This window comes from Scomber scombrus, chromosome 19 (assembly GCF_963691925.1).
Source record: "Scomber scombrus chromosome 19, fScoSco1.1, whole genome shotgun sequence".
NCBI classification, from domain to species: Eukaryota; Metazoa; Chordata; class Actinopteri; order Scombriformes; family Scombridae; genus Scomber; species Scomber scombrus.
The window spans coordinates 7080888-7106236 of record NC_084988.1 but is presented as its reverse complement, the minus strand read 5'-3'; the positions used below and the strand labels follow the sequence as shown (position 1 = coordinate 7106236).

Here is a 25349-nt window from a genome sequence, read left to right as displayed (position 1 = left end):
GAACAAAATTTGGAAACAGCCCTCACAGCTGGCCGCATGCTTCTCGCCGCATAATTAGCTGTTTCGTTGCCATCAGATCTTAAAATAAAATAATGCATTATTTCTAGTGGTGTTGCAACAGCTCATGTTTTCCTGTTTAACCACATAGAAAGATTACCACTAGATTCATTTATGAAAATGAAACATCAGATAATGAAATAGTTTTGTTCCTACTAAATTATCAACTTATCTATCCACCGTCCATAATGTATAGGTATTATGTCTCTCTAGAAAAACAGATTTTAATCTCAATGAGACTTTTTACCTGGTCAAATTAAGGGGAAAAAGCCCTTCCACACATTTTACAGGAATAGCTCTTGGGCCAGTCAGCAACAGATTTGTGTCAAATAGTTGTAAAGTTTAAAATGTCAATCTTTAAAGCTGCACTTACAGATAATTTTAATATTAATAATAAATCAAACAGCTACTATATTGGTCAAAGTGAAGCTCATAATGATGAACCCACAGAGAACTGTCAACTAACTCTACAGCTTTCTTAGAGCTTTTTATCCCCTTTTTAGCTCACTATTTTATTTTTTTGATCTTTAAATTTCTGCTCTTGTCATCCCCATGTAAGCTTTGAGAAATCCACTATACACTGCCTCCCTTACACCAAGAAGTAGACAGACAAAATGAGCAACTAGCAGTTCTAGATATGTTTCTCTATGTTGCTCCAGAAGCTAAAGACTAGTGAATATTGGACTTATAGACCTGTGGATCCATCAAGCAGACAGAAAACATGAAGTCAAATCAATGCTAATGTTTCAGGATGTGTGAAAAGTATGTTTGCTATAAAAACTCCTTGTAATGATAATGTGTCCAAAGTTATATTTTAGCTTTTTTCCCTCTCTTGCAGTGAAGTCAGTTTATTTAGAATGGATAGAAAGATAATGTAAGTTTATATCGGCCCTCCATGTTTACTCATAAGTTCCCTTTTCAATGAAAATCACGTGTGTGATGCCAGCTGAGGAATCATGTATGACATGTGGACAGATAAACAGACACTAAACAGCTAATATCAGGCCTGATCTGTCCTTTTGACGCTATAAATATGGTGTGTATGACTAAATGTTTCTTCCTTCCTCTCGAGAAAAGACAGCAGTATTTACACTGCTTATTCCTCCCCACTGATCTATATATAGTCTTCCTTCATTAGTGTGACACAGAGCAAGGCCTTTGTAATTAAATCTTAGTCACTTGCTTCTCCTTCCAGTTGGACCAGCATGATTAGGGACAAGGGTGACTCTTTGATGGGATTGAGTCATGAGATAATGAAAAGCCTGGTTGTGATGCATCCTGATCTCCCCCTTGCAGAATCACATACTGCCACCTGCCCTTCCAGAGCAAATGGCTTTACATCGGCACAGAAAGAGGAAACATCCACATCGTCAACGTGGAGTCCTTCACTCTCTCAGGCTACGTCATCATGTGGAACAAAGCCATCGAACTGTGAGTCTTTATTTCACAACTGTCACCCACACCCCTCCCCTTTTTACTTACTGGCCATTAGCGTATCTTCTTGGTGCACTTGTGCAGTTGACAATCAACCAGGAAACTCTGAAACTTGAAGGAATGTGTTGGCAGACACAGTGTGTCCTGCAAGACCAGAATACTGTAGTCCTGATCAGTCTGAAGGCGGTTTGGAGGTGGTGATTTTTTGTTACGCCAGAACTTGCCGTGGAGACCTCCGGAGGAGTTTGCTGCCTGATTTAACAGAACATCTGTGATAGGAAGTGCCCACTTAATAACCCCAGTGACTTATCCTGTGTCACCCACTCCCCCGTGTAAACACCCACTGTAAGGATCACGGGGAGTATCACATCACACATCACACATCACTTCCTGTGTACTGCTGAATGTTGTACGACATATATAACTTGGCAAGCAGTGTATGCAGGTAAAATTAGATTTTTGTGGGTAATATTTGCGTCACTTAATGTTCTGAACAGCAACCATTGCCATGTCTTGTTATTTTAGTTGTGCAGAACCTGAGTCTGTGCAAGGACTGGCACTGCAAACGGGTACAGTGACATTTTTTTAGGAGGGAAAAATGAAAGACTTAAGCCAGTAGAAGTTTCTCTTTCCTTGTCATTTTTTCTAGCAGCTACCAGCGAGCTAAAAAAAGGCCAAAAAACTTTAGACAGTGACTGGCAGCTAAAATTGGAAGTAGTGTATCAAGATGTGTGTGAGGCTGGTGGTGAAATCTGATAAATTGCTGTTTTAGATCTGGCAGTTGAAAGAGTCAGGGCACCAAAGTATGCCATCAGCTAAGATAAATGTCTCAAAAGCAGACAGTACAGATGGGAAATGATTTTGGCTGTCTGACTGTGGGGATGTGGATGGCATGAATAAAGAAAATAAAGAAAAGTAGTATGACGTTTAAAGCATGATGTTCAGTGGTTTCTTTGCAGAAGAATCTCTGGTGGAAATATCTTTTTAACAGACTTTCTGCCTCATAGCTTTCAGAGGATTCACACTCCAGGTTATCCTGCAGTGGACAGAAACAGTTCATGGTCCTAATGATCATATTTATTTAGTGCTGCAGTGTAAAATACTGTTTACATTTTCATCCAGTTATATTCCATATAGGAGATTTCACTCAAATTTTATGTTTAAATAATAGTTTTAAAGATTGTATACATATATATCCACATATATTTATTGGCATTATTCTTTATTAAAGTATTTATTTATAATAAAGTGGTGTATCACAGTGTGGTGAGTACTGACTGGAGTTTGTATTCCAGTCTGTCCTTGCCTTTTTATTCACTGCTACATCTCTGACTGTATCGACTCATCAGCAGCAATGAGATCATTAGCCACTGGAGCCAGACCACATTCAGAGGCAGCAACACTTTCTTTAGGCCAGACCTTCACTTCCTCCGTGCCCCTTGCTCTGTTGCCACGGTGATGCTGTCTCCACACACTATAATCTCTCATAGACCCTCATGTGACCCTGCTCTCTCTCTCTCTCTCTCTCTCTCTCTCTCTCTCTCTCTCTCTCTCTCTCTCTCTCTCTCTCTCTCTCTCTCTCTCTCTCTCTCTCTCTCTCTCTCTCTCTCTGTTTGTCTCTCTCATATGTCTGTTGTCTCTGTTGCACTGATGCACATTTTTGTCTAATAAACTTGTTGTTTTTCTTTATGCATGACCCAAGATTTCTACGTTTTTACCTCATTTACTTCCCTAAATGGTTCCTTATCATCCTCTCCCTCTAAAAACTACACCGTATATTTTAAATAAACCTCATTTACATTTTACTGAGCAGGTATAGATCATGTTTATCCACAATGTGAAAATATTCTTAAATTGACACACTCTTTCTCTGTTTTTTTCTGCCTCTTTTCTCCATTAAACTTGCACAGATCCACCAAGACACACCCAGGGCCTGTTGTGCACATCAGTGATAACCCTATGGATGAAGGAAAGGTAACTGATAGTGGAGCAGAAACACATTTTTACCCTAAAAACCTGACACACAAAATTGTACCATTTTTTTTGGTCATGTGGCGGTGTACTTTTTCTGTGGATAACTGGCCTATTACAAAAGACACAATGTCATTACACTTTGTGCAGCTACAATGGAGACTGATAGCTGGACATTCACAGCTAATTAAAACGTCGATGGCAAACATCAGATTTTGGTGTCAAAATCAAAGAGCAGAGGTTTCTTCATAGGTTGTATTTTACTGTGAACTAAGGATGTGGCTTTGACTGTTGGCATGCCCCAGTGGTCACAATCTACTCAACTATATTGACCACAACAAGTTAATGCTGCTTATTTAAAGGTTTTTGTCTGTATTTAATATCACAGGGTATTTATTTATCATTACTAGTTTACTTTTTTTAGATTTTACTTTTATTTATTCCTTTATATTATTAGTTAAAACATATTTTTACAGGTTCCATAGTTTCCCTGTAATTTCCTTGAAAGCCACACATATACATGTTACTGTAATTTCTTAAGAGCTATATGAAATATTAATTAGAAACATTAAGACTGTGTTCAATTAGCAACCTTCCAAATAATTCATTGCATTTATTTACCATCATAATCTAGAGTCGGTGCACAGAGGCTCAACTTCAAATGGTTTTTGTGTGTATAAAGTTGTAAATGACATGCAGGGAGGCATTCAAGTCAATAAATATTGAAAATGTGGTTTTCTAATATTCCAGTATTCAATGGCTCTCAGTTGGATCCATTGTAATTGATTTTAGCAATTATTTTAAGGAAATTCCTCTTGAAATCAACTATGCATCTACTGTAGAATTTTCTTTTTAATTTTTTTGTACTTTCTGTATTATTTGTTTAGGTTAAGGACATTGTTTATTTTCTCTATAAGTATTACTAAATTACATAGTTCATTCAAGGAAATGATAAAGTGTATAGATATTGTTAAAGATGATCCATCCTGAACATGAACTTGAGATTCGGCGATCATACATTCAGATTACCTCCAGGCTCTGTTAATTATGCAGAATGTGTTTTCATGGCAGTCAGCTGAGATGTGCTTTGCTTTGTTGTCTTGTTATTTGCAGCTTCTGATTGGATTCGAGTGTGGGGTGGTGGTGTTGTGGGATTTGAAGTGCAAAAAAGCAGACTACCGCTACAGTTACGATGAGGTAAAGTATTATTTACTGTCAAGTCAATCCTTGTGACGGTATTAATTTGTTTGTTCAAGGTTTCCTCACTATTATCTCAGCAACATGTTTAGTCTTGTTATGTTTTACTTAATCTACGCCTTTCGTCACATGTAGCTCTTGTGAAACCAGAAATACCAGAGAAACAAGAACAAGTTTGTTTGATTATTGCCCCAACTTCTTAAATTTACTTGCTTCTATTTTTTTTTTTTTTTTTAAAGATGAGAAGCATTTTAAAAGCAGAAAACTGATAGTGCCTTAGCACTATTAAAGGATTAGTCTGGTGATATTCTGTATTTTTGTTATTGCCAACAAACGTTATGAAAAGACCAAAACCAACAATTAAACGTATCTAAATGTGAAATGACTGTTAAAAAACACATAAATGAGCGACACCGTTGTGCTGAGTCATATGTCCCTTTATTACAAAGAACACGGACACTGTAGTTTATTTTGTGTATACTTCCTGTTGTTGCATGTACTCACTAGCACCACTATTATTATTTCCTGTCTGAAAGAAGTCCCAAAAAAGACAGCACTTACGCCTACAAAGCCTGAGTGTCATGTTTGCAGTTAGATCTAGGTCTAGATAAAGTGATTGATAATATGAATTTAAGTGTTTTGTTATATGCCGAAGATATTGTGTTGCCTGCAGTGACCGAGATTAATGTACAAAAATGTTAAATATTTTGAGTTGATTAGATTATAAATTATACATTTGATACATTATACATTTTACAAAGCAACATGAACGGCAGAGCAGCCATATAATTAAGTTTGATTTAAAGCCTCTAAAGTACTGTAGTGCTCATACATATCTTAGTCTGGTTTTTAATGAAAATATATGCTTTACAGAGCACTGCACTAAGGTATGGAATGAATAAATGAAATTGTGTCCTGACCTTAGTTTTTTTAAAACTTTGCTAAACTTTGTGATTCAGTGGTAGGGCCAATTTCACTTTATGCTGCAGGAGTGTGGGGTTTTAAGGATGCCCTTTACCCTAGTATTGTATATTGGATTTCTGGGGGTGCATAACTTTTAATGCAGGAGACTGAAGGAGGAATGGTAGTCGTGTCTTGTAAAGCAGACAAGTGAAATGGTGAGGTTGTGGACTGCCTTATTTAGTTATCAGAGGAAAGACTGACCAAAAAGATCTTTAACTGGGATCAAGCACACAGTTATCCCAAGGCAGGCCACTACAATATTTTCTGTCTGATATTAATTTTATTTTCAGAAATAACTTGTGTCAGTGTCATATAAATACAGTCAAACAAAAACTATTAAAGATCTACAAGGAATAATAGAAGGACATTTATCAGAAAGAAAGCTTAGAAACTACATTCAAATAAAAGACAATGACTATACAGAACCATGGATCAAATTAGATTTACTGTGCTCGTTTAAGAAGTGGTACTTTACCGCAGGCAGATATATATTTTCCTGGAGAGAAACTTTTGTGTGTTTTTTTGGGATCTCTGTGTTGTCAAGGATGAATTTCATTTTGTATTTCATTGTTCTTTGTACAGTGACGTATAAAAAGATCCTTTAGAAAAACCCTGATCTGTTTTGGTTGTCTTGTTATTATTGTTTACTGTCTTGTATGGGCTGGACACCAGAAAGGTGCGGGACACTTAAATAAACAATCAATCAAATACTCCTGTTTGAGTAATGGTGTAAAAGTGCCCAGTTTGGTAGGAAATTAGTCCTTTTTAAAGACGAAGCTATATATTATGACCCGTTTTTAAAGATTTATGTCTCCAGGAGACTCAGAAGGACTGTGAGAGCCACAGACAGACTGGCGAAGTCTGAAAATATTGAAAAGCGTCTAACACACTTTTGGTTTTGGTCTTTTCATGTGTATTTTTGGACAGTAAGTAAAATAGAGAATATCACGGGAATTAAAGTTTAAGTAGGTTGCACGCAGAGCAGCTACAAATGTATCAGTGCCCAGCTGTAAAAAATGTGTATGTACTTCATCTGTCACACACACTCATGATGTGCTGCTGTGTGTCTTCCAGGCGATCCACTCAGTTGCCTGGCACCATGAGGGCAAACAGTTTGTTTGCAGCCACTCTGATGGCACTCTGACCACATGGAATGTACGAGCCCCAGCCAAGCCTGCACAGATCATCACACCACATGGTAGGAGCTGTTGAATACACACAGTTGTTTACACACACACAAACACACACACACACACACACACACACACACACACACACACACACACACACACACACACACAGGCATATTGAATGGAAACCACCTATGTCTTTAAAAGCACACATTGTGGCTCAAAATCTGTCTAGTCTCAGAGATTTACAAAACAGATGGATGGTGGCAGCATTTCCGCATGTGTACAGAAACATGTTGACCACTCTGTACAAAATGTGCACACTTTTCCTGTACTTCTGCAAATTAAAATTAAATGATGTGCTTTTTTTCTCTTTTCATTATCTCCTTTAGGAAAGCAGCCTAAGGATGGAAAAAAGCCAGAACCATGCAAGCCTATCCTGAAGGTGGAATACAAAACAACAAGGGCTGGGTAAGTGTGATGGTGGACGGTAGCAAGTCCCCACCCATCCTGTGTCTTACCAACTCTGTTTTGGATCCATATCCTGTACTGAAAGCAGCCTTTCCTGTTATTCTAGCATAACAGCATATATTTTAAAAGGCCAGTCCTGTGGACTCTCCGTATGCTGGTGGAAATTAGGTGGACATTTATAGAGGCTCTTTTTGTTTTTTCTCATAAGCTTTGTTTAGCTGTGATTGTGAGATAAAAGACAAAAATCTGTTGTCTGCTGGTGGCAAATTCATTTTCATGTTTTATGTGAAAACAAAATGAAATGGCTTTGTGTAAAGTTGACGTGGGCGCGAAAGCACAAACTATTTCACTGAAACTGAATCAATTATCCTTTTTATGCCATAGTCTGCTGGAATCTCTTTTTTTCAGGTATTAGAGGACAGGGATTAATCTAGGTTTGTCATTATAATTAAAAAGTAGGCTCCTCCCAACATTCTTGAAATGGGGCCAAATCATCTCCAGAGAAAGCACAAGTCAAATTTCGGTGTCCCTCTTTAGCTATTTATCATTGATTGAACCTTGTTGCTTTTCATTTTCACAGCAAAAATACTATTGAATAGGCAATTAAAATGTTTGTGTGTGTATCCTGTACTCAGGGACCCATTCATGGTCCTATCCGGAGGTCTGTCTTACGATACATTGGGGAGGAGAGCCTGTCTGACTGTGATGCATGGAAAGAGCACTACCGTCCTGGAGATGGACTACCCCATTGTAGATTTCCTAACGCTGTGTGAAACTCCGTATCCAAATGGTGAGTTGCAGCATTTCACTCCTGACAGAATTTGATCATTTGTGTTGGAGTCTGTATTAGCCCAATGACATTATATCATTATATCTGTTAATTTTGTGCTGTCTGTTTTTTTGTTGTTGTTTTTTTGCCAGACTTTCAAGAGCCTTATGCTGTGGTGGTCCTTCTCGAGAGGGATTTAGTTTTAATAGACCTCGGCCAGATTGGGTGAATATTTTGCTTTCTAAATATGGTTTAGTTTGAGTGTTTTGTGGTGTGCATGTAACAAAGTATAACATACAGATAAACACTATGGGTCAGCAAGAGAAATGCTAATTATTGACCATATTGATCGTTTTAGTCAGCCAAGTAGACATTTCCAATTTAAATAGATTTACTTTAATACATTTATGGGGAAAAATGACTAAGTCATGATCCATCTCTTTGAAGCTGTACTAATGAATGTTAACAGAATACAAATGAGCTGTCACAGTCACTTATGTCTGTTTTTGACCTACTCTACTATATTTCAAATGTCTGATAAGAGTTTAAATGTGTAATTTAATCTCAGCTTCTTATCCCAAATGAAATTGATTTGTTGTCAACGATTATGTTTTTCTTTTTAGTTACTATGAATTATTCTTTGTTCATTGAGTATACTTTGCCTGTATTTATCATTATAGGCCAACTATATTAAAAAAAAGGGCATTTTTAATCCAAATATCTGCCTTTCTTCCCCCGATGAAATATTGACATTTTAATGCAGTTACAGCTAACACTGGCAGTGAGTGTGTATAAAGATTTCACTCAGTAAATGCAGCAATTTTGGGAAACCCAACTATCTTAATTTATACAGAGATTCAGTCCTTGATTTTGTTTGAATTGTTATTTTCAATAGTGCCCTCAATTACCTTATTTCCTCCCATTTCACTGTTGGTATTTTGAAACGTACAGTTCACTCTTAAGTTTAAAAACTAGTTAACAATCACTAATGATAAAAATTACAATCTCACAACCAGTTAGTGTAACATTTAAATGTGGTTGGTTGACTGGCAGTAAGTAGGTTGTCATGCATCAAGTTGACATAGATATACATTGATTGCTTTATTTTCATTTTTAACGCATGTTGCATTGCCTTGACAGGTACCCGATATTTGAGAATCCGTACCCTCTGACTATCCACGAGTCACCAGTGACCTGCTGTGAGTACTTTGCCGACTGCCCTCCCGAACTTATTCCTGCACTTTACTCCATTGGCAGCCGGCAAAAGAGACAAGTTTACAGCAAGAAGGTAGGCTTTAGGAGACATGTGTACATTTAAAAAGTGGTAGCAATGCAGAAAGGATATTAGTGCATTTATTAACTTAACATGTTTTTACAAATTTTTACAGGAGTGGCCCATCAGTGGGGGGAACTGGGGCCAAGGCACACAGAGTTACCCAGAGATCATAATCACTGGGTTAGTAACTGATGCACAACTTTGAATTACTTGCACTGTAAACAACGCTGTTAGCTTGTATTCCTTTTTCAAAAATGTGCTTTTCCCTTTCCAAAATAGACATGCTGATGGGTCGATCAAATTTTGGGATGCCTCTGCATGTGAGTAGTTAAAGTTTCTTGTTTTGTCTGTTTTGTATAAAAATGTGCATAAAGAAATATTTTGTGCACCAAAGATTTAGATTTAGTTTAGTAGAAAACAGATCAACAGATTGATTAAACTTCTCTATGACCTTTTCTATAGCCATAGTGAGTTTTGAAGCAGCTAAATATTCTGTTTTAGCATATGTGTACACAACAGTATCATCTGCATAAATTAATATGTTCTCTACATGATACTGTTTGGATTGGTTCTGCATAGCCAAATTAACAAGTATTTAACCTAGTGGCAGACCCAGTGTGGACTACACACTGCTTGGGAGAATATAGTTTACATAAACACACTTTATTATGTCCTATTCAGATCTGGTTGCTAACCTGGGTACATTAGCTATAGGCAGTAGATTATCATATTGTTCTAACCTCTTTTTATTTCCTCATAGTAATGCTTCAAGTGCTGTACAAGCTAAAGACTGCCAAGGTGTTTGAGAGGGCTCGGGGTAAGGAGGAGAAGCCAAATACAGAGATAGTGGAGGAGGACCCGTTTGCCATCCAGACTTTGTCCTGGTGCCCAGAGAGCAGGATGCTCTGTGTGGCCGGGGTGTCGGCCCACGTCATCATCTATAGATTCAGCAAACAGGAAGTCACCACTGAAGATGTGCAAGTGAGTAAATAGTCATTGACAATGTGCTATCAAAATATCTGAATAACAAATGAAATAAGACAGTGTTTTTTTAAATTTTAGTCTTATAATGTTTTATTTATGAGCTCAGTCTTTCACTTTCTTTTTTGGGAGAGTAAGACAGGTCAAGTTGTGACAGCATAGGGAAAAATGTTAGTTCTAGCATGATTTCATCCAAGAAAGGAGAGATGGGTGTACAGGCATTTTGAGAAGTGGAGGTCAAACATGTCAAGCCTTTTTATGTCAGTCTATTGTGAAGCTTCCTTGCTCAAACCTTCAGGGAGGCGTGCTCTACTGCACAAGATGTCATGATAACTGTAGGCAGCAAACAAGCACAACAATACTTTCAAAAAGGCAAGAGCACTTTGACGGTTATGAAAAGCTGACTTATCTCTTTATGTTGAGGTTTCAGTAACAGTGTGCCTTCTTCAGAGCTTGACTTGTTTTTTTTAATGTCATATTATTTCTTATGTTAAGCTTTTGGAGGTGCGGATGCAGTGTGAGTTTAGCTACGTGGACTCCCCCGACCCAGGAGGGGAGCAGACCCCCAACCTGCCGACGCCAGGAGCTTCCTCCAGCCCTCAGGAGACGGAGCCTCCCACTCATCCATCCACAGGCAGCAACTCCACTGATGGACCACGAGACAACATACCATGCCTCCAGTATGAACAATTACGTTGTCAAAAAAAGTAGAATTGTGCTCAGACATTTATGTGATTGGGTCACTGAATAGACCAAAAACTAATGCCAAAAAGATAATTCCAGTAAATGATATTGTCATCCATTAATTTCTTCCAGTCATCTATTAAATCCTTTACAGAATTTCTACATCAGAGCACTCTAGGGAAATTATCCTCTTTATAAAAATGTTAAGAATGATTAAGATGTTTTGACAGTAAAAAAAAAGGGGAAAGGGGGAACAGCTAATAAAGAGTGATGATGTTGTCATTGTAGCTTACCCACAAGGTGATGATTTATTTCAGGGAACTCAGTAATATGTAGCCTGCTCTCTCATCCCACTGTGTGTTTGATGCAGGGTGCGGAGCTCCCCGCTGAAGCAGTCTCCGGGCTACCAGGTGGAGCTGGTGATCCAGCTGGTGTGGGTTAGCGGGGAGCCACCTCAGCCGATCACCAGCCTGGCTATCAACTCCTCCTACGGCCTGTAAGTCTCTAAGGGCAGAACACTTGATATTTTGATCGCATTAACTTTATGCACACAATTGTTCTGACAGTGGTGGTTGTACCTAATAGCATCCTGTCACACAACTGTAAAGACCAATACATAAAAATATTCACTCACCCCTGCTGTGTTGCAGTGTTGTGTTTGGGAACAGTAATGGCCTCGCTGTGGTGGACTACCTCCAGAAGACTCTGCTTCTCAACATGGGCACATCGGAGCTGTACAGCCCATCTGACCCGTACCAGAGGCAGCCTCACTCCCCACGCAAAGCACGACAGCCCTCTGGAGGTGAGCAGCACTCCAACAATTTGTCGGTCACTCCCCATACTGTAGCTAAGTACCTGAACTGACCGCTTTGGCTAACACATCCTTAAAATAAACCCTCTTTTTTTTGTTTACTAATGTCATATTCCTGTGTGTTGCTAAAGCTTTTGATACAGTTAGCTGAATGGCCCTGACTCTGGCTTTTAGAGGTGGGTTAGAGAGGCAGGGCTGACACTTGGCATCTGCCTTGACTTCACACCATGAGCGTCGCCCCCTGCAGTAACTCCTCTCCCTCAACAGGGGGCATCACTCACAGATTCTCCATCTGTTCAATTGGACAGTGGAGCATGCATGTTAGTGATCTGTGCGCTCTGAGTATAAGTGGTATTATTTGCTGCCCTGCTGTAATTGAATAACCTTTTGATTAGTTTTAATAATAAAACAATACATCAGCCTTGACTACTAGTTTATTTTTTAGTTTCTGTCATGTCTTTTATTGTGTTTTTCTTCATCTCTCTCTCTAACGTCCTTTCATTCACTGTTTGCATTAATTCTTTTCAGTCTCAGTGGCCTGGTGCTAGATTCAAGATGCTTTTCCTTGAGCTCACTCATTGAAAAGCATTTTTTTTACTGGTGCGAACTGCAGAAATATATTCTTTTACTCTTAATGTTCCATTTCAGTTGTTTGAATTTTAGCAGCAAGGCTCTGAGACTCGAAGTTTTCTCCACTTTGTCACTTATGATTTCTGTTCATTTTTTCTGTCTGACTCTTTTTATTGTCGGTCTCTCTTCTGTGATTTGGTTAAGACATTCCACCTGTGAAGTCTTGCATGTCCAGACTTTCTAACTTATATTCTGAGTCTATGAAAAAACTACGCTCATCTCACGTCAGTAAGTCATGTTGTCTGAGAATTTCTATTCCTCCCACTGTATCATTTTTCTCCTCTAAGTATTCCCTCTTTGTAATGAAGGTACACTCCTGGATTTTGATGCACCACCCCTACATCCTCTTTTTTTTTTTTTTAAACATTTAAATTCGCAGTTGAGTTTCAAAACATCAAGAATGAACACTTGAGGGAGCTGTAACAAAATCAGGGAGTGTGTATTTAAACCCTGCCTCTTGCTTTGCTAGACAAACACTGACACCTTGACTTAACAAATTTGCATTAGTGCAGATTTTTTACTACACTGTTTGTGCAGCTACCCCTACCTTTGTTCAAATACGCTACCCTTTATTTTTTATCCATATGTACTGTAGGAATTGCTTAAAATTAGCATGAGTTGCTAATCTAAGAGTTCATTCCACTATGTTTAATCACAAACTTTGTGGCTCCCACAGCACTCTGTGATACCAACGATGGATCCAACGCCTCAGAGGACCGCTGCAAATCACCTACTTCAGGTAACCCTCTCTGAAATCTCACTGCTTCATACACATCAAACTAATACTTTTATCATTTTAAAATACATTTCATTCAAATGCTGCTGTTTGTCATGTAGGATCTACCTCACCCTGCAATTCTGATGATGAACGTAAACAGAAGTTCATACAAAAGGGTACTGTTTTGTCAAATGCTGGGTATATCCCCTTAAATTTAAGTATTTATAAAATGGCTGGAGTTATTGATTTGTCTTTTTGAACCTTATTTTCAGTGAAGTTCAAAAGCAGGCGATTTTCCAAGACGGTTGCCAATGACTTTGGTACTGTATCATCCAAATGTATTTCTTAGTACTCACTCTTTCTCTCTGAATGGCAGCGTCCTAACCACACTGTGCCTTAATCCTACGTCAGTCTGTGCATCTTGTGCCAATGAAAGAAAAGAAGCGCATTCAAGAAAAATGTGTTTTTGCTAATCATATGGTTTGGGGCTCTCCTAGTTGATTTATGATATTAATCAGGATTCTTTATCAATTGCATGACAGGAAATCTTTTGAATTTCATGCCTCAGATTTTCTATGCAGAATTTTTGGCAAAATGCTGTTGGCTGCTGTTATAAAACTGAAAATATCATGCCAAATGGGCAAATGTTACTTTTACTAACTCAAGCATAGAAAATCTGCTTCATGGCTCATTCTTTACAGTACTAATGTCTAACCATGTCACTTAAATGTGTAAGTGAATTATTTCTCTTCGACTGTACACACAGGGCTTCAGTGCAGTGTTAACTGTTTGGCTACCCACTGATTGTTTTCCTCCTCCCACTCTTTGCATAACTATGTTCACTGAATTATAATTACCTTATTTCCTGACTGCTCTTTGCTTTATTTGATATTACAGGCCTCCTTGGTTGTCTGTGATGCTTCTAAGCCTCATTTGTATTCTCAGGGTTTCTCTTGAGGGTGGTTATAGACTGTAACAGGCAACTTTTGGGATTTTTACACAATTTGGCAACACTCTTGTTAGCAAACAACAAAATGAGAAGAAATAACCAAAATCAATTAAAAATGTTTTTGGAAGCATCACATTTTTCTTAAAGTAATGCAAAAGTCAGTTTCCCCATGTGCACCATATATGTGCAGCATGTATATCCTCAACAGTTGTCCTACAGTCTGTATCACCACTCTTAAGTATGACTGAAAATCATGATTTTTTCAAAATAATTGTGCACTGATTTTTACATTCAAAACTTTCCCAAATGACTGAAATGATGAATCATCAATTGTAACTGATTTGAAAACATTCCCATTTTAGCCATTATTCGTTCCTCATAAAATAGGGATATTTGTTTCTTTTTACAGCCAAGATGTCACGGAAAATTAGTTCATCTAGTGAGCCAAAGCCAGACCAGGGTAAGCCAAAACTACTGACTTCAAGTTTCTAATCTCTACATTTTCTTACAGGTGTGTGACTTGAATCTTCTGCTTTGTAAAAGACTTCTATGAGAGTATCGCTTACTGTATGATTGCATGTTGATGTGTTATGCAGTATTGTACGCTGAGACCAACACTTTATCTTTGTTTGCACTGTGAGCAGAGGGCAAGCTCCCAAATTGGCACTCTCTCACATTTAGGAAGCGCTTTTGTTGTGTGCAAGAAGGCAGGACAGCAACCAGGATGAGCCAGAAGGGGTCCGTCTGTAGAACTAAGTCAGCTCCACTTTGCAGTGAGTGGACCAGCCATGGTCTGACTTGGGCTGAAGTGGGATAACTGTTACTAATCCCCAACACTGCTGGGGCTTCAATTCCCATTTGATTGACATATGACACTAATCCTCTCACAATGACCTGTTTCCTTCTTTTTGAGGAAGTTCCACTGGCTTGACTGCGCTCAATGTTCGAGTTTCTTTCTTTTCTTGTTTACAGTTTTTCCTTGTGAAGAACACACACATCGGGCGGAGTGTTTAGCCTTCCCCTCTGTGTCACAAATCTTTTTGTGTTTGTGCTGGGATCCCTCATTAGCTTTTTAAAGAGGGTGTAAAAGCTTGTGTTTCAGCTGCTGTCAGTGCTGTAATTAGGCATTAATAATTCCTGCTCTTTAAATACCAGTTCTTCCTTGGAAGTCACTGTATTACTACCTGCACATCTTACACATTTTTTCACATTGAGACTGTTGTTGTTGTCACATTTTAATTACGAAATTGCATCTTTCAATGTGAACAGCAAAAGCATCTCAATGTCAAAAAGCTTTTCGGTGTACACTCAAGAAAGAGTTTGTTGTTTTTTCTGTCTTGGGTTACTTTAATAAAAGTGTTTGAGGATGTGTTCCACCTCACAAAACGACGCACAACAATCAAAGCATTTGTTTGCAATAAACAGAGTCATAATAACTTAACTGAGTTTTGACCTGACGGTTTGTCCCATTAACATCTCTAATTCTGGTTTGTGCAGAGAGGTCCTCAAATAAACCTCTTATCTCTTTCATTTCACACAAATCATTTCCTCATTATCTCATTTCTGTGCTCACTGTGTTATCCAGATGCCAAGGATAACTCATTCAGCCGCTCACGTAGTTCAAGTGTAACCAGCATAGACAGAGAATCTCGAGAGGCCATCTCCTCCTTTTACTTCTGTGAGAGCTTCCCCAGGAAGACGGACAGCCAGGTCAGCCCCTGTGTGTTGGTGGGTACCACGCAGGGTTGTGTGATGATGGTGGCCCTCAGCCTGCCGCCCGGGGGGGACCAAAGGCTGCAGCAACCAGTCGGGATCTCCTCTTGCGGTAAGAGGCTGAACTGAATTGGATATCATTCCTTAAGTGTTGATTTGCATGTGACTCTGGAAAGTCCCCTGGGTCAGCTGTGACCCTAAATTATTTACCAATAGTTAAAACTGACAGTCATTTCTTACAGCACAGTCATCACTCCCAGCTCCTTATCTCACATTCCCAATAGACAGGACAGAGCCAGCTGTGTTAGGCAGGCATTAAATATGTGATACAGATAGAAGATAAAATTCAGTATAATGCAGATAATGGTGATTTTGTTTTGTCAGTTACTTTCGAACAAAAAAAAGAGAGTTCTCTGGTCTTCATAGCTGAAATGTCTTTGTGGTCTTTGGCACTGTGAATAGTTAAATTCAGGAAGGAAGTGGTGGAGGAGAGGGGTCGAGGGAAATTGTGGTAACTTGAAATGTCAGAGTGTAAGGGGGTTTTGTTTCCAAAACAGTGCATTTACCAAAAAGTTCAGTCCCACAAATCTCCCTGTAAAGTTATTGAGTCATGCACTGTATATTCATTAGAAAGCCAACTCCCCACAGACAGTGTTTAAAATTAAGCCGAAAGCCAAAAGCTATATATAACAATATTACCAAATGCCTCAACGGTCACATGGAGTTTATATGGACCCACAAAGTATATTGAGACTACATGGAACTAAACTTTAACCTGATAGTTCAGGTTGTACACCAGTCATGTGCCTTTTAGATAAGATAAAAATAAATACTTTATTCAAACCATGAGTGCAGCATTCCAGCACCTCATGCATGGTTAGCAGAAAAAAGTCACACAAAAATTTTAAAAATGCGGTAAAAAAAAAACCCTTACACTTAAATATATTGGTCATACTCATTTTTCCAGGCACTCTTGCCAGACTCAAAGGAGGCATTTTAACGATGGCCCTCCTGGACTCCACTGGAGCTCTGCTGCCCCCTTCCTATGAGTCGTGGTATGACCCAAATGCCTCCGATGAAGAGAAGGAGAAGAGGAGGCGCAGGCCAGCCTCCCCTCCCTCATCACAAGAGGGCCAGGACTCCCATTTCGTTGTGCTGTGTTCGGAGAAACAGGCCAAAGTGGTGGCCCTGCCCTCCCAAACCCGCATCTACAAACACAACATCACAGAGACCTCCTTCCTGCTGAGGGCTGATGTCGTGCAGATGGCCGGAGCTAACTGCATCGCCTGCTTCTGTGCTAATGGGCACATCATGACTCTGAGGTAATGTTATTTATCATTATTATTAATTGGGGGGGGGGGTCAAAGTAAATTTATAATTTCCCTGCTATTGAATATGTGTGATACATCTCACTTTGTGCCATGCTATTACCTCTACTAATAATGAAATCCTGGACCACTGGTATGTTTGTTTAAAATGTAAATATACATGATAAGATATTAACTTAGATCAGATCCACTAAAAAATATTGAAATTGGTATCTTTTTTTGTTTTGAAAATCTCTCATCAAACTCCAATAACTACACGGGTATAGTACATTTCTAAATATAATTTTAATGTGTCTACAAACTGTTCTCTGTAACAGTTTGCCCAGTCTACGGCCTCTGCTAGACGTGAACTACCTGCCGCTTACAGACATGCGGATAGCCCGGACGTTCTGCTTCTCTAACCTGGGTCAGGCCTTGTACCTCACCTCCCCCACAGAGGTCCAGAGGATCAGCTACAGCCAGGAGACCTGCGACAACCTGCAGGTCAGTCAGTTGTTATCAGCGAATGGGTTAGACCATGAAAATCTTGAACTCATGTTTCATTTCCAGATACTGCCAAGTATTTTGCATGACGATTTGGACTGAATCAAACTTAATTACAGTTTGTGGGTGCAGACAACCTTGCCTGAGGTGGTTTTGGTGTTTGATGAACGCAGATATATTTAGTTACAACACACAGCTGTTAATGTTTCCTGTCTCACTCAACCTTGTTCTGTGCTGTAGACTGTAGAGCCATTTGAATGTTATGGATGTCATGCTTATAACGAATCTTTAGGCTTCTAATCTTTTTGTCATTTGGCTCCAGACCAGCTACTGCATTCCTTTTTGGCAAGTAAAAATCTGGGATCTTTGTCCAGATATTACATCAAGCGTATCATGAAGTAGACAAAAACACACAAGAAGGCCAATGCAATGTACTCATTAGCATCAATTTCAAATGCCAGCGAGTTATTTTGACTTAAAAAATGGAAAAATACATAGTTGCATGAACACTTTAAAAGGCATGGATTAAAAAGAGGTTAAAAAGAGAACAGTCGAGTGCTTTATAAGTCAGTCAATATGTCTGTCAATATGTCTATGTTCCTCCAGGAGATGCTCAGTGAGTTATTTACCCCCGTGGAGACACCAGAGGCTCCTAACAGAGGTTTCTTCAAAGGCCTTTTTGGTGGAGGGGCTCAGTCTCTGGATCGTGAGGACCTCTGTGAGTACTGAACAGTCTGTAATATTAAGCCTCAGCTATGATTTCTAGTTCATCATGTGTATTTCTGCTTAGTTTCAATGCCACTGGTTTCCTATCAAAGCAACTAGTCAGGGGGATTTTGGGGATGGCATGGGTGATGTTTCAGATTTTAAATTTCTTTAACCACCAAGGTATCATTTGACTTGATAATTGATTTCTGTTTTTGTCTCTGGTAGTCGGTGAAACAGCTTCTGGTAAGGCTTCCCGAAGCCTGGCCCAGCACATCCCTGGCACCGGCAACATGGAGGGCATGAAGGGTGCAGCTTCGGGGGTTGTTGGAGATCTGGCCCGCGCCCGGATAGCTTTGGATGAGAGAGGGCAGAAACTGGGAGAGCTGGAGGAGAGAACAGCTGCCATGATGTCCAGCGCAGATTCCTTCTCCAAACATGCTCATGATGTACGCACTTGGCATCTGTTTAAGCAAGTTTTTTGCGCATTAACTCCATTGTTTTTAACTCTCATTTATTCCTTTTTTTTTGCCCACAGATGATGCTGAAGTACAAAGACAAGAAGTGGTACCAGCTCTGATGGCAGCGTGTGGAGCATCGGACTCTAATTACACACACACCAGTATCTCTGAGGAGCTGCAGGTCCCTCTTCTTCTCTGTTTCTCTCCATGGGGGTTCTGCTCAACAGACTCATGCTTTTATTCTCAGCACAATATCACATACTCTGCATTACCTCAGTCACCAGAGGACTGCCGCAGAGTAGACACTGGCCAACCCGACGTAACGAGAATGGAAAGAAATGGAAGAAGAGAAGCTCCTAGGAATCTCTCTTTCCATTTCACCCGAGAGCGATGATATTCATTTAACGTCATTTCGCAGGAAAGGAGAGACGGGACCTTACATATCCATCAGTCATGCAGTCATTTATAAATATATATATATGTATATATACGTATATATGCATATATATGTATACATACACACTCTGCTATTTAGTTGTGAAAGAGGAAAGACAATTCTGCAAAACATGTACTTGTAGTGGCCTGATTGCAATTGTTATTTTCCTTTCTCTGCCCTTTATGCCAAACGCAATGGACTTAAATGAGGAGAAAAGTCTGAAGAAATCCCTGTCCTTCAAATCTAATCAAGTCAATGATGATGTACGTTTCTATAGGAATGATTGAATCAATGAAGGACTCGTGTTTGTTTGTTTTTCTGGTCTAAATTATTTTGAGAGTTTGATTGCTATGCTTTTGTCAGTCTGTTTTTGTCATTTTGTGTCCAGAAAGGGCCTTTCAAGCACTTAGAACAGTAGAAATATGGACAGTGAGATGATGAATCTATTGCCTCTCATCGAATAAGGGCTGGTAGTACACTAGTTCATCACCAAGCATTTCTTTTACAGCATTTTCCCGCTGAGTTTTTTTTAGGTGAGGCAAACTAATTATGTGTTTTCTGAAAGTCACTTTGGTTTTATTTTAAATTAGATTATTTATTGGAACAGAATAATAGATAGAAAGTAAAAGAAGTTTCTATGTTGGGCATTAATTTTTTTTTTCCTTTGTCAATTAAATGCGCAAAAAGTGCTGAAAATGTTTACCCCCAATGAAGAGTTTACATTGATCTATGAGAAAGATTAAAAAAGTTGATACACTGGAAAAACCCCTGAAGGTCTTATATACTCCTAGCTTTCATGGGGCCGTAGCTAAGTCATGGACGTGAACGATCATGTGTTGAAGGGCAAGACAAAGATTGTCCGTAGTATAATTAGATTGCATAAATGTATATTTTGGTTACAATTCTGAGTTTTTTGTGATAAAGATTCTATCTATACATGATTATTCAAATTCATTTTTGGCATTCTGTCAGAGCTGAAGTTGATTTTTGTCTCGTTTATCACTGTGTAGGGGGAAAAAAAGCATGTGTCTCTCACAGCACAATGGAAACTGTAATGCCGTCTTCGTATTCGTAGCTGCCAGTAGAAATGACCGAGCACCGCAGAGTGTTCCACACCGTGCGACTGGTCATCTCTCTCAAAACCATCCACTTATAAAACTGTTTTCTCTTCTGCCTTTGCCTCATGACGCATATATGCTAACCTCTACCTATGTGTATATCTGTGTGTTTGTGAACATACATATATTCAGGGATATGTGTATGGGCGCCAATATTTATAATACTACATAGATACAGTGTATTACAATAGGTCTTTTGAGGTTTTTGTTTTTGCTTGACAGTGTTTTTCAATGTGATTAACTAGAATTCTATTGTAATTAGATTTCTTTTTCATGAGGTGCAAGGATATGCTGCTATTTGTGTCAATGTAGGAGCATTATCTGTTGGTCTTTTAATTTGGAAAAGAGAGACAAGACTTTGTCAGTCCAGATTGCTGCCAAATGTTGTAAATAACGGGACAGCTGGACACAAATCTGACAGTGCAGGTTCAGGCAACGTGACATACCGTACGCTTGCGGCCATGTTCTTTTCCGACACCAAAGAGCTTAATTTCACAAAGTTGTCTTGATTTTTCCCAAATGGCAAGAGTCGATCTGGATACTTTTAACAGCGCTCTTGAGTCCAGAAGTCTACTGTGTGTAAGGGGAAAGTAGATTGGCTTTAGCTTCTTCTTCTGGCCATGCCACCCTCATTACTTTCCCAAACTGCTATACATGCGTTCAGAAGACAGAGACAGTGAATTTGAAGAGTTTAATTCCAAAATGAAACAAATCATGTAATATTTGACTCATGGAAAGTTAAGGTTGGAGACACAGCTTTTCTTAGATTTTAGAGGATTAAATCATGTATACTTTAGAGATATTGACTTCTCAATTACACCAAAAACGTTTTATCTAAGATGGATACAGCATTTTGGAATAAAACCCTTCACTTTTAGCTGGCTGATTTTAATCTACTCTACTGTATACTACTGAGATAAACCCAATTGAAAGAGCAGTTATGTGGGTTTTGCACTATTTTTTGTACTTTAAATAATTTTGTTAGTATGATTTTTAATGTGCTTTTTTTTTTGTCCCATTTTCTTGTTTTTGAAAGGACCAAAACATGACAGAACCTATGCTTATCTATGTCATTTGCCAATTATGCTGATTGCTTCACTCTCAGATTTGTTTTCAATGTCAGGTTAATGATACTATGATATATTTATATATTTGAAAACAAATATATATATACTTTTAATTTCAATAATATATTAAAAAAATGAATACCTTTAATGTAATTTTGGGATAGAATAACTCAACATTAATGTCCAAACAATGGTTGTGCATAATTAACATTATCCAAATTTGACAATAAAACATTTTCTGGTTATATATTCAACAAGCTCATCTCAGATTCAAGCTTTGCTACTGCAGGAGGGTCGTCTCCTCTTGGTGGGCCGCTGAGTCTTTCTACAAAGTGTGGCCTCAACTTTAAAGTGCTTCAGTTTGCAACATATATGTCCTAAATGGTCTCTTATTGCACATTGAAGGATGCATGATATTAAGTGTTTACAAACTTGAAACAACCATGTATTATCCCTCTTAGAGATTGTCTGTTTTGGCATTTGTATTTACCACCATGTTGAACAAAACTGAAGTTCTCTCATCACACATCAGAGACGTGTCCCATTTTCATTTGATCATGCCAATTGTATAAGTGTGAGAGATTATATTTATTTTATTGGTACATCTGTTTATGTTACTGTTTGCTTCATGAAAAAAACTCTTTGCTTTCCCTGCACTGTAGAAATGCATTGAAATCGATGCTCGGCTCACTGCGCAGTGCAGGAGAGCTAAAGGGTTTCTCCGTCACCATACTTCCATCCATCCATCTGTCTTCTGGGATGAATATCTGTGGAGTTGCAGTATTTTCTCATAGTAGGCAATTTTTGTACAGTTTTATTAAAATAAATTTCACATGGATGTCTGACTTAATCTGCTGCCACAAACAATTTAGACTGTAGATACAGTATATATAGATATTATTGTGCAATGGAAAATAAATGTAAAACCAATCATAATCTGTTTTGTCTTTGTGTTTTCTGTGTCATCTCTTCCTGTTTGCTCACTGGCATCATTTTAACATGAATACTTGACCGTGTTCCTATATGGGACACATCCGCCCTCAGGTCAGAGGTCATTTTCAGCTGCTGACCAAAAACACTGCTGCATAGTCCGACCCTTCTTTGAACCTGAATTATCATGAGGGGCAACATGCTGCCTTTCTGATTGATAATATAAATACTTTTGTCAGCAATGAAATTCATGTACTATTTTATGAAATGTATGAAATGTGAAAAGGCTATGTGCTATCTGAATAATGTGGCTAACGTTATTTTTTGTTGCCGATTTTCACTTCAGGGTCAGATAAACTTCAAATTGTGAACAACATATTGTAACTGTTAATATAGATTAGATAGATAGATAGATAGATAGATAGATAGATAGATAGATAGATAGATAGATAGATAGATAGATAGATAGATAGATAGATAGATAGATAGATAGATGTTAGTGTTATTTTTATATCCAATATTTGGCCCCATGTCATTTACCCTTATGTTTTTTTATGTCAGATATAGCACACGGCCAAGCATTGTTTCCTGTGGACATTCCACAGTTTATGAAATCCAGATGTATGTCAGGCTAAGTTTATGGGAACCTTATAATTGAATAATGCATAATATCAGTAATATTTCTGTTTGATTGAATGATGTGGTCATAATAAACATGGCATCTTGTTTTTTAAGTATGAATTTAAAACTAACGAAGTGAACATTTGAAGGATTCAGTTTGTTGTTTTTTAAATCTGTCATATCAGAGGTGCCTATATGGAGAGTGAAAGAGGTTTTCCTGTAATCTGTAATCATTCTGCATGTTTTACTGGCTATTAAAAGATCCCCTTCAAATCTGCTTTCAATGTAAGTGATGAGGGACAGAATCCACAGGGGGTCCACACAGTCATTTTGTGCAGAAATGCATTTAAAACTTTATCTGAAGCTTATATGAGGTTAGTCATATCAAGTGGATATCTGCCATATTTACAGTCATTTTTTAGCATAACCTTCCCTCCTTGTGTTTCCTTGGAGATTGTTTGAGCTGTGGTGGAAGTATAGTAACAAAAAACAGGGACTAAAAAGACTGTAACATTGAAAGATATCTTCCTGATTTCACTCATTTGGACGACTGAAGCTTTAAATTTGCTCCAGATAAACTTTTAAATACATTTTGCACAGAAGGGGGCTTGTGGACTTTGTCCTCCATCACTTACATTATAAGTGCATCATGAAGGAATCTTGTGATTGTCCGTATGAACAAGAGGAATGATTACAGCAACAAAAACCTATTTCAGTGTTCATTTGGGCACCTGACTGTTGTTTTAAGACAGACTTGGAAAAATTGTGAATTTGTTTTGTAAGCAGTGTTGGGGAGTCACTATAACGGCTTTAAGTAATTTAATCACAAAACTGTCTAATTAAATTACAGTTACTTTTAAAAATGTTGATGATTAAAAAGGGGGTTCTGAAGTCAGACCTTTAAGATATTGCTCAGGAGGAGGTTTTTTCCCTAATATTTTAAATATTTAACATGTTACGCCATGCATATATTACTGTTTTTAATTCTTCGAAATCATTATTTTATTTATTTATTTGTAAATAAATCATGATGTGGGCTTATTTGGAGCACACATGGACTTAAATGGTGTCACAGTACCAATTAAGCCAATGCTAGACTTTTGACTTTTTTCACAAAATATCTTTATTTTATATTCCAAAATCTACATGAACTTATAAATACATTTTCAACTGAGAGATAAATCTTGCTTTATAAGAAACAATCTCCCTTATAAAACATGTCGATATCCATGAAAAACACCTGAACTTAGATTTTGGTGGGCTTAATGTGTACACAGTTGAAAAAATGTGTTAGAAAATTAGAAAGTAATCAAATGTTATAAGTTAAATAATGTAATAAGTAACCTAACCTTCCCAACCCTGTTTATGGGGAGAAAATAAGGAAATATTTAACCCATTTCTAGAGTCCTGCATTTCCCAGAGTGTCCTGCAGGTGTCGCCCGTCGTCCAGCGGGCTTTAACACTACAGCAGCGACTGAAGCCTGAGCATCATCATCATCCTCATCATCCTCACACTGACTGAGACGGCGGAGGAAGCGGAGGGACAGCAAAGTTGAATCCTGGAGGCAGCCAGTCATGCACAAAGTAAGCCACAGTAAACCGGTGCACACAGAAGAGATGTAGAGACTTTCTTTTAAATGCTTTCTTCTCAACGAGCATGTTATAATTAGTTGTTATCTATCTATCGTCTTCAGCTGCAGCGTCAAACCTTTTTATTTATTTTTTGTGCTCCCGGATTTGAAATGTTTGATGGACCTTGAGCGTCGCGATGAATGAAACAAAGAGGATGGATGCAGTTTGAGAAGACGCCGACTGTTAATGTTACGGTGCTTTTTTTCTTCTTTAAAATACCTTTTCCTCTTATATCTTTGACAGAAGATAACTTCACAGATACGAGGATTACTCCGGCTCTTCTCACCAGCCAACTTTACCTCCGTCGACGACAGAAAGTATAGCTACTTAGACGCTTAAAAGAAGTTAAATACGTATTATTTGGACTATTTTTGGCTTCAAACCAACCAATTGTTTCATGAGGGGTATTTTTTTACCACCTTTCACTTAGACTTTAACTTACACTTCAAAGAGGTGTCAAAGGACATCAACAGGAGAGACTGAACCTGTCTTGCTGTCACTGTTTTTTGCTCAAAGGTACTACGGCAGGGCAGATTGCTTCAACCAGGATTGGCCTGATTAAATAAAAGAGGGTTTTCCACACTTATGTTAACCCTCTGCTCTTTACAAATATGCATTCACAGTGTTTTCTAATGCTCTTCCCATATCTAATAGATGTGTCTGCTTTGGAGAATTGAACTTGGGGGACTGTGTGTAAGGTTGGAGTCAAGTGGACCACAGCTCCCAGCAGCAGCAGCAGCAGCAGTGTGACTGGAGATGAGGGTGATGGTTTGCACTTAAGGTAGGCCAACCTACTGTAATATTTTGTCTCAAG

General features: G+C 38.4%; 1 protein-coding gene across 1 annotated transcript in view; it reads left to right on the top strand.

Annotated features, from left to right (window-relative positions):
- Positions 1–20103, top strand: part of stxbp5b (syntaxin binding protein 5b (tomosyn)) — a gene marked incomplete in the record, with an annotated part of 25908 nt that extends 5805 nt beyond the window's left edge. Inside the window, 24 exon segments of the mRNA XM_062440598.1 lie at positions 1354–1488; positions 3402–3465; positions 4576–4659; positions 6697–6820; positions 7145–7223; positions 7859–8013; positions 8145–8217; positions 9133–9280; positions 9381–9448; positions 9548–9588; positions 10029–10249; positions 10745–10929; positions 11304–11429; positions 11584–11735; positions 13051–13113; positions 13212–13268; positions 13365–13412; positions 14451–14501; positions 15627–15866; positions 16722–17076; positions 17400–17565; positions 18172–18283; positions 18499–18719; positions 18809–20103. Of these exon segments, the coding sequence (XP_062296582.1) occupies positions 1354–1488; positions 3402–3465; positions 4576–4659; positions 6697–6820; positions 7145–7223; positions 7859–8013; positions 8145–8217; positions 9133–9280; positions 9381–9448; positions 9548–9588; positions 10029–10249; positions 10745–10929; positions 11304–11429; positions 11584–11735; positions 13051–13113; positions 13212–13268; positions 13365–13412; positions 14451–14501; positions 15627–15866; positions 16722–17076; positions 17400–17565; positions 18172–18283; positions 18499–18719; positions 18809–18850 (3010 nt within the window).
- Between the last annotated feature and the right edge of the window lie 5246 nt (positions 20104–25349).